The following is a 12,950-nucleotide window of genomic DNA, read 5'->3' as shown; positions in this document are numbered from 1 at the left end:
ATAAGTTACAAAACAAAGGGCTGAAAAGTAAAGCAAATCTAGCATCTGCGTGAGCTGCTGCATTACAAGTTCTTCTAACCCACACAAAACTACTACTAGAGAAAAAACTAGAGAGGGGATCAAACACAGATGTGGCATCACCTTCGAAACAAACAATCCTCCATTTATGTGTGGCTTGTATTTTATTTTATTTTATTGGTTAAAAAAAATTATATCATCGATCCTATAATTTAGAGATGTAACAAGTCAAAAACTATAATTTCAAATTTAACAAACTAAACCTTCAATCCATATTAAACTCACACAATTTCATTCCACTTAAATGGGTTAAGTTTTGATTTGTTACTTTTTTGAAACGTCATGATTTAATTTATTATATCTAAAACTTTCATGATTAATTTGTTACACCCATAAATTATAGGGTTTCAAAGAAAATTTCTCCTACATTTGGAACCAAAAGAAAGGAATTTTTCAGTGACCCTTTGTTTCCTTTTTAACCCGATTGTCTTTGTAATTTTCCTCTTCCTAAAATGCATTCGCATAAGCTCATACAAAAATTTCTGTCTATTTTAGCATAAAAAAATTTTTTTATTATATATTTTTACATACATTGCAAAACACCTCACATCATCATATTATCTATTTTACATTACATTTTATTAAAATATCAATTTTTTTAATTGTTACTATTTATTCACACATAATAACCATCATCTATTCTCTTCCTCCATCCTCGAGATATATAAATAAAGAATAAAAAACTAAAGACAAAATGAAGAGTACCAATGTAAATTTTCATTATTGTTGTAGCAATCATATATTTTTACACAATTTTGCATTTTATGATATGGATGAATTTTGGGCTTGGTTAACTAAAATGAAATACTTTTTCTATCATACATGAACCGATAAGAATGCTATAACTTGTAAGGTCATTTGTCAGCATTTTTGGCCCAATTGCAGGGCCCATTAAGGTGTTCTTTGGTTGTATTAGCTAGATGATCTTGGTTCAAGGGTGGGTAATACAAAATGCAATCCGCTAGTACATTTTTCTACTCTAAATGGGGAGACGATTAACAGTATCCTCCATGACTATAGGTACACCACCCACGTATTGGTCCGATTCTATACAGCTTATAGGTGATAGACCACTTGATCTTAGCATTTCAAGTTTTTTTTTTTTTTTTTTGAACTTAAACATCAATGCAGAAACATTGTGCCGCACACAAGGGGACTTGGACTTTACTGTGCCATGTCTAGCATGCACTACTAGTAGCAATACTTAAGCATCATTTCAATTTGATAACTATTGCTACCCAAATATTCTCATTGAATGAAGAAAATACCTGGGTCTTTGACAATGAATCCAAAATCATGCCAATGAATAGAATGGGGTTATATTCATGGAAGCAAATATCCCTCCCATTAAAATGTTACACAAGTACATACTCTCATGGAAAATTTACTTATGAAGTGAAAATATGCCAATTGAAAAGGGTTATATACTTATATTCATCAAGAAGTCCATAAAAGACAAATTATGCCAACAAGAAAAGCAATCCTTGGATAATGAGTTTGATTTGCATTTGCAAACAATATTTCAGAAACATCACCAACCGTTCTTTTTGGTTCTTAGGTAAGTAAGCAAATATCATTTCCACAAAAGAAATGCATCAAACAACTCATAAAACTAACCCCTATTGCTCAAAGACATGCTCCAAAAATTCTAGATTTGACCCTTGAACTTAGAAAGAAGCCTGACCCTGAAGGCCTTTAATCAATCTCAAAATCAACTTGACATAATTATTTAACGCCGATCACCATAATCTTCATCTACTCATGCTAACTTCATAGGATGTCAGGAAACTGGTGGAAGAGTACTTTTGTGTATTCTGCCATATGCTTTCCAGGAAAATGGATTCATGTGTTTCTTTCCTTGGGCAGGAAAGCAATGCCACTCTCAAAAGTGTGAACATTTCAGCAAGGCTGTGAATAACTACAAGCAATGTGCATAGGTGGGCTTCTTATGTCATTCGTACCATATATGAACAGAAGTATGATTCAGGCACTTTTCAGTGAGGCAGTAGTGGTTTAAATAATTGGGTTTCGAACCATGTCCAATTTTCCATGTATCAAAAACGGCAAGTACATATGTATGATTGGCAAACTTTTTACCGAGGTGGTAGCATTGGTTCAAATAATTGGGTTTTGAACAATGTCCATGTGAATGAGTTGGAAGGTCACTCTGGACACAACCTGGGCCACCTTGCCATGTTTTGATCTGACGACCATTAGTAGAGTGTTTGATGATTACCTCACTGTGTGTAGTTTGAAGTACAATCTTGAGATTTATCTGTACCAGGACTGCCAATGCTGCACAGGTAGAAGGATCAGTCAGAAAAAGGGACTAGTGACTGATTTTCTGAGACTTAATTAAGCAAAAGCAGATTAAAATTTGTGCACATTGATCCCTTTGTCTAGGCTCTTGTAACCTCTGAATTTTACTAAGACCAACAAAGACAAACAATGAAGTTTTCTGCTACACTGAATCCTATTAGATAAATAGAAGTGAATATGAACCCAAAAGTGACCCTTCTTGTTGGTATGGTAGTAATTTCTGTAGGTTGACTTTTTTACAACTTGCAATTTCAATGCAGTTGCAGACTATATTTTCAGCTAAGAAATTTTAGTATCAAGCAGTGAATGTGCCTTATTCCACGAATTTGGTTGCATGTAACATTCATTATGTCCACATTGTGAGAGTTGGTTCCAATTGGCATACAATCATCACCTGCATAAAAGGTATATGGTCAAACAATATAAACTTTTAGAATAGTAAAAACATAGGGAAGACAAGAAATAGGAGTTGAGAGCTTGTGGAATAATATACCAGTGGATATGAATAAATTGTATTTTTTTCACATTATTTGTCTCCTCCAAGTGAATTCTGTTTGTGTTGGGACTATCAACAGGTGATTCTTTGATATCCTATTTGAAATGGACATTTTGACTCCAAAATGAAACTTGGGGATGTTCTAACTTGAAGTCCCCTTAATTTCAAATCGGAACTAGAAGCAAAAATTATGGCCTGCATTAGTTAAAAACTTCAATGAAATAATTTCTAAAGAGCTTAACTTCCAAAAATAATCTCTAGCTACTTTTGTTTGTGTCTTAAAACATCGTCTATGTTTATTCCATTAATATAGAAATGTCAACATTAATGAGGTAATATTAGAAATTAAAATGGCCTACTTTATCAGGCCTGCCATGAAGATTCCACCATTTCTCTTCTCTGCTGTATATAAGACCAACCCCTAGCAATGACATTCTCCTTGATACTTATGAAGACCAGCCATTCTTGCTTACTAGTTTTTGGTGACCATGCTTCAAGTCCATCTGGTGCCATAAGAGTTACAATAGTCTTCTTATTATCAAGCCCAAAAGCAAGTGAGTTTTTCATCATTAAAACAATCAACAGGCTTAAAGAAAAAATTCTTACCTTATAACCATACTGATAACACAACCTGAAAGATGAGATGGGATACACAAGACCCCTTGAAAATTGTACGCTGTACCCCGAAAAATATTTGGGAGGAACAAGAAGCATTGCAGGCTGTATTCTTGAATGCTTTGGAGTCACCAGTAACATCATCCCCAACAGCAGCAACAGAAAGTACATTGAAAACCGTATTGGTAATAGTAGAAGTAGAAATACCTCTTTTACTTGAGGTTAAAGCCACATGTGGAAGGGAACATGGTTTTGATTTTCTTAATAATGCATGCAAATGTTTCTGTTATGTGGACCTAGGAAATTTACCCTAAATGAAAGGATTAAGAAAGCTAAAATGATAATCAAAAACACAATACTAATTACCCTAGAGAAATTCATGCTTTAGCTTGGCCTTAACTGAGTATGCCTTTTCCTTATGAGAATATGGATTTGAAGATATTTGTCTATATATATAGAACAAATTCTCTGTTAACATAGTAGGGTCTGTACACAGTACATTGAAGTACAAGCCAATTACCTTAATTTGACTATACTACAAAGGAAGATGACATTTTGTTTCAATCTTTTTAAACCAAAACTTGGACTTTCGATAGTTTTTTGTCTCAAATCTCAAAAATTAGTTAAAAGGTATGTATGGATGATGTAGGTGAAGCAGTACCTGTATAGATTCCTTGTACTCCTTAAACAATCAGAACTCCATACAAAAAGGGATGCTATGTAGTAGCTTAGACCAACAAACTTATATCCACATTGTATTCCAATACAATCATCACCTGTATCAAAGGTTTAAACCCAAACAGTAAGACATTTTTAGAATAGGAATTACATAGGGAAGACAAGAACTAGGATTTGAGAGCTTGTGGAATAATATGCCAGTGGATATGAATGAATTGTATATTTTCACATTATTTCTCTCTTCCAAGTGAATTCCATCTGTGTTGGGATTATCAACAAGTGATTTTACACTAACCAATTCTAAAAGGACATTTTGAAAATGACTGAATCCAAAATGAAACCTGGGGCTGATCTTAACTCAACTCCCCTTACTTTCAAACCAGACCTAGAAGCAAAACTGATGGCTGGCATAAGTTAAAAACTTCAATGGAAGAACTTCTGCAGATTTTAACGTCCAAATTAAATTTCTAGCTACTTTTGTTTACATCTTAAAGCATCATCAAGATTTATTCCATTAATATAGGATGTCAACATTAATGAGGTATGATTAGAAATAAATAAAAAGGTTCACTTTGTCATGCCTGCCATGAATATTCCACCATTTCTCTCATCTGCCATTTATATGACCAACCCTGTGCAATAACATCACCTGATACTTATGAAGATCAGACTCTCTTGCATACTAGTTTTTGGCAACCATGCTGCAAATCCATCTGGTGCCATAAGAGTTCCATCAATCTTCTCATTATCAAGCCAAAAAGCAAGTGAGATTTTTATCTCAAAATCAACCAATAGGCTTAAAGAAAAAAAATCTCAGCTTATAGGTATACTAATAACACAACCAGAAGGATTTTTGATAATGCATGAATTCATGTGCCTTAGCTAAGTATGTCTTTTCATGGATTTAGAGCTTGTTCCCCTTTCCATAAGTGTGGTTTGAAGGCATTTGGCTAAATATGGAACAATGTAAACTTTAGCCTAGATGAATAAAATAATACATAAAAGTTAGTCAGTAAGAAACACAAAATAAATGAAAGAAATTGTGAATAACTTTTTTGATGAATCAGTAACTTTCATTAAACAAATCAAGAAGAATACAAAAACCCATGCAACAACAAGAGCATCCAGCCTAAAACATGTGAAATACTACCGTAAAAACAGAGCAGCTGCTAAAAACACAAATGAAATAAGCTAACAAAAGCTTCAATATGCAGATTGCAGAGAAGGAAACAGCACCATCTGAGTGACAGTGAGTGAGGCTCAGTGCCTGAATGAAGCAGGGTTCAAATCTCAACACAGAACCTCAATACAAAGTTGGCTTTTAGCATATATATATATATATAAAAACTGAAACTCACCGATTTAGAGAGAAATCATGAGCAAAATTAGTTCAAGTGTTTGGAGACTGAAGAGTGTTTGAGGGGGTAAGAGTATTTATAGATATAGCGACGTATGAGCATGATTGGTGGATTTCAGTTGAGAATCAAATTCTTTTTAACGATCTTTTGCGTTAAGAGAGCTCTGTTGTTGAGAGCTTTTGCGTGAAGAAAAACTGAGCAATGGAGGAGCCCTTGTGCATGCCAGTCATAGTAATTCAGTTGGAGCCCACCAAGTCTGACTGAGGGAGAGCTACTTCATGGATGGAAGGGATGAAGACAGAAATGCATGTGCTTTGAACACTGTTTTACGTGTTGGGATGGAGAAAGAAGCCGGTATGTATTTCACTGCACACTTTCACATGCACTTTGCCACAACTGTGTTATGTATTAGACTGTGAGTTGCAAAGAAAAAATGGCAGGTTCATGTGGCAGTGCAATGCTACACAATAAATTTTACAATTTTTTAGCACTCAGCAGGATATAATTGATGGCAACATCATTTTCATCTAGAATCACCATTATCATCACTTTATGACATTCAAATTACAGACCAAACACCTCAACATATGTGAAACTTCTTGTCAAATTGTTTGTGTAGTTAGACTTTCTCTTATTTGGTTTAGTCAAAGTTTTCACTACTATTATGGTTGCATGGATGGAAGGGGTCCCCTCCTTCATTTGAAACCAGTTGGGATGGACAAAGTAAAGGAAATTGTGACATTAGAAATTAGAATTGGTTTAGTCAAAAGGAAAAGTCTTGGTACACACTCGTTATTTCAAATTCCGCACACATTTTATTTGAAATCGTGTTTTGAAAACATGATTTTAGTTCAAATTTTGAATTAGTGTTTTCAAAATCACAATTTTTGTTAAATATTCCTAGGGTATTGTTCCTAGACTGAAGGAGAGCAAAATATTCCTAGGGTATTATTAGGTTGAAAAAACAAATGATTGACCATGGAACAAAAAACAAATGCAGCAACAAATTAAAAATCAAAAGGAGATAGAAAGGAGAGAGTTACCTATACAAGAAGCAACATTTATGTGCCTAGATCAAGGAAGTTTGGACTGGTCCTATCTTCTCCTCTCCACTTCTTAAGGTGTCCTTTTCAAAATAGCAAGAATTTATCAAATTGTGCCCTCTACCCTTGGTGGTAACATCCCACTCTTCCTCATCTTCATTGATAAGAAACACATCACCAAGACAAGAAATTTGTGTGCATCCAGAATCATATTTTAAAGTTGAAACATCAAAGCCTGAAGATTAAGGATAGAAGGTTGCATAAGTTGTAGATTGTCAAGTACCTACCTAACCTTTGATGTGTCATACGATATGCAAGCTTTACTGCCACAATAAAATGAACGCGTTTCTTCTGTAGGTCTTTCTCAAAAGTCCATCCATGCGTGAAATTTTGCTCAAGCACAAAATATACTTCCCTACATAATAGAATTTGATGTATGGTTTAAATGAGGCCAACAAAATTAAATATCTAGCATGAGGTTATTATAGATGGACAGAACAGTGAGAAAAATCATCTCGTTACAAAAGATAAAAAATAATATTTGGATATACCTTGCCATAAAAGAGAGAGGAAAAAAAAAAGCTTGGCAATTTTTTTTTTTTTTTTGACAAATTTATAATTATGTTATACTGGTGAAAATTGCACAGTTCTTTAAAAATGGACAGCATTTTCTGTATCACTTAGAAGAGCAAATTAAAATGAGATGCAAGGATTGTATTAAGTTTAGACCCAAGAAAAATCCTACTCAAAATTAAGTAAAATAGAAATGTTATTTAACAAGGCCATATGCCAATAATAAAAATCCACTAGTAAAGTTTCAGTACCATTCAGTCTGGGTTCTTTAAAATAAATAAAAAATCTTCCATACATTTACAAATTCTGGTAATGTTGCAAATAGTGGGCCTACTAGATTGAACCACTGGTGTCAGTAATGTTGTGAGTGTGACCAAAATTTGATAAATTACTCTATGAAAGTTGCTCGTAATTTCTTTGGGTGGGATTTTTTTGAGGGATAATGAAAATAATTAATTGATATTTCAGCCAAATGACAAAAGCAGCAGAAGAGGAAGAAAGAAGTAGGAAGAAGTTACCCTTTACTGGTTCAGACATGCAATGCCAAATCAAGCTGACGATGAACTTTGCTCATGGGCAGTTTTTACGATTACATCTAAATCAAGAAAATGAGCAAGACCCATAAAAATATTAAACTGCAAATGAAATAGAAAGAGGTAGGCATTTGATTTTGAGTTGTTTACATTTAAATGCAAATGAGTGAAAATCTGGAGACACGTTCATTTGATTATTCCATCTGAAAGTCCAGCCTTTTATTTTTTAAATCATTTCTAAACATTTATTGTACCCAACAAGCAATTTTGAATACATCACAACAATAAACTTCGTTAACTCAAATTTATGGGAATATGTTAAATTTGTGTGGTTGTTAGTAATTTATTTTCAGTGGGAATTTTTACCAGAAAAATGAGAATATTTAGTTGATAGTATTTGTTTGCAAAATAAATGAAGCGTAAGGAGATTAAGAAGCAGAATGAGTTACCAAAACTTAGGGAAATAAGAATTTTCTTTAAGATTGATGATTGGGATGTGAGAAATGGTGTGCCAGTCCTCTCCTGTCTCTCTTTGGCAACGTTCATTGATAATTGGACAGCCAGCGATCTCCAATTCGTTCAATGGAATTGTATGCAGGAAGTTCGGCAGTGACTTTAACTTTCCGCAGCCATGAATTTCCAACCGTTGAAGACGCGGCATTATAGTTATACAGTCTGCGTCTTCTTTTCCTCCAATCCCAATCCATTCTTCCCACTCCTCCAACCACGCAAAACCGAGATATCTCAAATTTGGGAATATGATGTCTACTTTCTTGTTTTCAGATTCTATTCCCAAAAATTCAACACCCACTTTTTCCAAACTACACACATTCCTTATAGTTAACGATTCGAGGAGTGCAAACTTCCCGAAAGGAGGCAAACTCATTAACTTGGTGGCCGAAACGATAGAAACCCTTTTCAATTTGGTCAAGGACATCAACCAATTAGGAGACATTGTGGTGCCCTGATACCAACGAATGTTTAACTGCTCCAAGTCTTGGGGTGGCTCTAAGGCATTTAAAACTAAGACATCCCTCTCCATTCTTCTATCATTGGGGTCGACGGCATATGGAAACCAAGCATCCCGCCATCCTCTATCCTTTCCTTTCCTAAAAGATAGTATCATTTCACGAAGGTGTATCTTCTTCTTAAGTTGTGCATTCTCGGCCTCACTTTCATCTACCACATTCCCCAACCCATGTATTTCAAAACTCCCTTGCAAGTGGTTCAAATTTTTTAATTCTCCGAGTTTACATCCTTCGCTATCCTCATCACTTATGCTGAAACATTTTAATGCTCTAAGAGAAATCAATCTTCCAATCCCTCTTGGAATCAGAAAATTTTTTCCAACAAGATGTCTTAAGTTAATTAATTTACCTATCCCCTGAGGTAATTTTGTGAACACAGAATCAGAAGCTTGGGTAATCTTCAAATATTGTAAATTGCATAGATTATAGATGGTTTCAAGCAATACCTCATTGCACTTAAGCAAATCAAGATATCTTAAATGTATTAAATTTTCCACTGCATGCGGAAGTTCCATAGTGGAATTCAAAGTTAATACCCGTAAAAGTCTAAAATTCTGAAATAAATTGGATATGTTATAACCACTTTGATCAAAAAAGAAGAGGGTGCGTAGATTTTTGGCACTATCAATGGACATAGGAAATTGGGATTCTTTTGGAATTTCTAATCTCAAATGGCGAGCATTATTATAATCTGATTCTGACTCTATGTCACTACTGATTATGAAGCATTCATTCTTAGTAATTGATTGTGCAAAGTCATGCACAATATCATGCATTTTGTAGTACCCCATGTGCCTAAATTCCCTAGATTCTTGGAATAAAGAGCGAATGACTAAATTTTCAAGGTATTCTCTTGCCATGATTTCCATTTCCAAATTTCCCTTTGACTCAACAAATCCGTGTGCTATCCACATAGATACCAACTCATCAACAAAAAAGAGATGATCTTTCGGAAAGACAGCACAATATGAGAAACACTGTTTCAATGGTGATGGCAAATCATAATAACTAAGTAACAACGGCGCAAAAAGTCCTCTTTCAATATCTTCTAATTTCCAAAAATTGCTATCCAAAATGTTCTTCCATTCTTCTCTACTTTTCTTGAAGTGCATGAGACTCCCTAGAGTCTTTGCAGCAAGGGGCAAGCCTTTGCACTTCTTTGATATTTGCCTACCAAGGTCTTCTAGTTGCTCACATTGCTTAGGATTCTTATCAGAAAATGCTATTTTACTAAACACCGACCAACAGTCTTCCTCGGACAATTCCTCCAACTTGATTGTATTTGTACTTTCCATCATCTTCGCAACTTTGTCTTTACGTGTGGTGACTAGAATTCTACTACTTTGGGAACCAGAACTTTTGAGTGCATCTCTAAATGGCTTCCACATTGCATAGTCTTCAGTCCACACATCATCAAAGACAAAAAAACATTTCTTTCCCCCAATTAATTCACAACATTTTTCCAACAAACTCTGCAATTCAGTAATTTTGGGGTCAGCACCTGCAAGAGCTTCAACGATCGCTTTCGCAACCCTACATTGATCAAAAGGCTCAGAAACACAAACCCAAATTTTTTTTTCAAAATAATCTTTCACCTCATGATGATTAAAGGCTAGTTGGGCAAGAGTCGTTTTTCCCATACCGCCCATGCCCACCAAAGAGATGACATGGGGGTATTTTTCTTTTTCAGTACCCTTGCCCAATATGATGCTCACTAGATCATCCTTAACCTTATCGCGACCAAGAATATCAGACACATCAACATAAGAAGTAGTTTTTGGTCTCTCAACTACTTCTTCAATGGCCTTACACAATTCAAACCCGTACATCTCCCTCTCTTTGTTAATCTCATCAAATATTTCGTTAAGTTCTTTTATCTTATGAGCAATATCACGTTGCTGAAAAAGATTAGGAACTAAGATGAGGGACCATACCTTCCTCTTCTTAGTAGTGCTAATTTCAGCATTTTCATCTTCTTTTTGTTGTTTCTCAATCTCTTCTTTGATCATGGCAGTGTTCCACTCATCCAACACGTCGTCCATCTCGTAGGATACGCCTTTGAGCTTATCTAACCAAAGCTTCACAGCTTCCTCCTTCAGCTGCCTCTTCTCAGCATCGTTGAGCACTGCCTGGATGGTACGGAATTTGGTTTCAAGCTTTTGGACTTCTTTCTCAACACTTCCAGTCAACGCGAACTCTGAAGAAATGAAAGTACCAAGCTTCTCCACAATAGCAGAAAGTAGAGCACCAGCCATAGCTTGGAAATGGAAAATTTGCAGGATAACACAAGAGAAATGGTTGATAATTCAGGAGAAACCAAATTGCTAGTGAAGTTGAGATGAGATCTCAAAAGCAGGGCCAGTTCTGGTCAACTACACACTGAAATTCATTTTATAATCTAAAAGCAGAGCTAGACAATTTATATAGTAATTTATTATTTCAAAGCATTAATATTTCTGGATCAATTGATCATAATCTTCTAATTCACCAATCAAATTCTTAGTCCTACTCATTTTAAATATTATTTTAAGTTTTTTTCTTTATACAATTGTATCATGAATCATGCAGTTGGGAGAGCTAGACAATTTACTTGTTTTAATTAATCAATTGTATCATGAATCATGTAAAATATTGTAAGCATCTAGGCCGTACATCATCAGTTCATACTCATCCCTTTAGTTAAAATTTAACCCACCCACAAGGCACAAAGTGAAGTGAATTTCCTCCACTTATTTACAAATTACAAAGTAATCAACTTTTTAAAGTTGAAGTACTATAGTGTAGTGTCGACCACGATCTTAGGCTACATAGTGGAAAAGCATTATAAATAAGCATTCGAATAATTTAGGAGAAATTATCTTTTTTGTTCTTATATTTTGAGTAATTTTTTACTTTGGTCTTTATATTTGTTGAGCTCCTACTTAGTCCTAAAATTTGAAAGTCGTGCTCAAAAAAAATTAACCACAACCATCATCTTACTAAATGAAATTGCTTATGTGGCACATGGAATGCACAGTAAGCACATTAAACACTAACATGGTCATTAAAATATTAATTTAAAAAATAATTTAGCATTTAAAAAGTGCCACTCAACATCCAAATAAAAAAGATGAAAATTTATTATTATTTTAGAAAATAGTTTTAATTTACCTTGAGCAAGGCTAGAAGAGCTAAAATCCAATATTTTTCTTGTTGATAGAAAGTTTGTTTGGTGTATGACCATAGATAATGTGAGAAACTTTAAAAAAAAAAAAAAAAAAATTGAAGTCTTAAATTGTTCTGGAAAACTGATCATTCATGGTGATTTAGCACACTTATAACAAAAATTTTTAAAACATTTTAGAGTTTCATTTAAGTTGAATTTATATTGACCCACAATTTTGGGGCATTAAAATTTTGGGATCTTTCTCTCATAAGGGGCCTTTGTGATGACCTAATTGGCTTAGAAACTCTACACATATTTTAGCTCCAAACCTTGAATTTGGGACAACAGGTTCTATAATGAACAATGAAGAGATCATTTGTCAAATTTCAAGTAACATAGACACAAGGCAAACACAATAGAGTGATTGATTTACATTCAGTGAGGGAATGGAAATTAAATTACAAAAATATCTTTAGTCATGTTCTTTGTTGGCAAAGGATTCATATGACTACTTTGGACTTTTCCAAAAATATAATTAACCTTCTAATTAGTTTCAAGTAAAAGGGCGAACGATAGGCATTTGTAGAGTTAAATGTGATTTCATATTCAATTCTCACAACCAAGAGGGGCTTGAATGCAGTAGGGATATTCATATTTCACCATTCTTAAGCATTAGATTGCTAAAGAAAATTCTGCTAATTTCTTCTCCATTTTAGAATTATGGGGAGAAAAAAAAAATAGAATTTTTCAATGTGATATTAGGGGTGTCAATTCAAGTTGGCGTATCGGGTTCGTGTCGTATCTAGGTAGGGATTGTTGAGGTCCAAAATTTCACAACAAAGCCCATTCCATAAAAAAAAATAATACTAATAAAGAAGGCCCAATTCGTTTAGCAAGAAGAATCGACGTCAATGCCCTATGTATGTTCAGATTTCCAGCAAAAAAGGCCATTAAAAAGTCCAGCAAATTCCAGTGAAAGAGCTGGGACGGGATCCCCAAAGGCTGCCAAAGGCTCGGGATCCTCAGGACATGCAGCACAGCTAAAGTGAATTAAAGCAGATTTGAAGAGAGAAAAGAGACAAAA

The 12,950-nt window shown here is 34.5% G+C and overlaps 1 protein-coding gene across 5 annotated transcripts; it reads right to left on the bottom strand.

Annotated features, from left to right (window-relative positions):
• Nucleotides 1-1,538: 1,538 nt before the first annotated feature.
• LOC112021757 (putative disease resistance protein RGA3) lies at nt 1,539-11,090 on the bottom strand. Of its 5 annotated transcripts, none has more exons than XM_065769469.1 (11): nt 8,143-11,090; nt 7,679-7,755; nt 6,875-7,002; nt 6,588-6,741; nt 4,836-4,924; nt 4,170-4,284; nt 3,500-3,628; nt 3,253-3,396; nt 2,891-3,088; nt 2,710-2,791; nt 1,539-2,373 (listed from the first exon to the last, which is right to left on the bottom strand). In XM_065769469.1, coding segments are annotated over exons 1-2 (2,835 nt in total). In that variant the 5' UTR covers nt 10,977-11,090; the 3' UTR covers nt 1,539-2,373; nt 2,710-2,791; nt 2,891-3,088; nt 3,253-3,396; nt 3,500-3,628; nt 4,170-4,284; nt 4,836-4,924; nt 6,588-6,741; nt 6,875-7,002; nt 7,679-7,754. The 5 variants fall into 5 exon arrangements, with proteins under 5 accessions (XP_065625541.1, XP_065625542.1, XP_065625540.1 ...); XM_065769470.1 differs by having other exon boundaries at nt 4,836-4,899; XM_065769468.1 differs by lacking the exon at nt 4,836-4,924.
• Between the last annotated feature and the right edge of the window lie 1,860 nt (nt 11,091-12,950).

Source organism: Quercus suber, unplaced genomic scaffold, assembly GCF_002906115.3.
Source record: "Quercus suber isolate HL8 unplaced genomic scaffold, Cork oak 2.0 scaffold_1172, whole genome shotgun sequence".
NCBI lineage: Eukaryota > Viridiplantae > Streptophyta > Magnoliopsida > Fagales > Fagaceae > Quercus > Quercus suber.
Note: the sequence above shows the minus strand (reverse complement) of the source record. Positions and strands in the feature narration are given on the sequence as shown.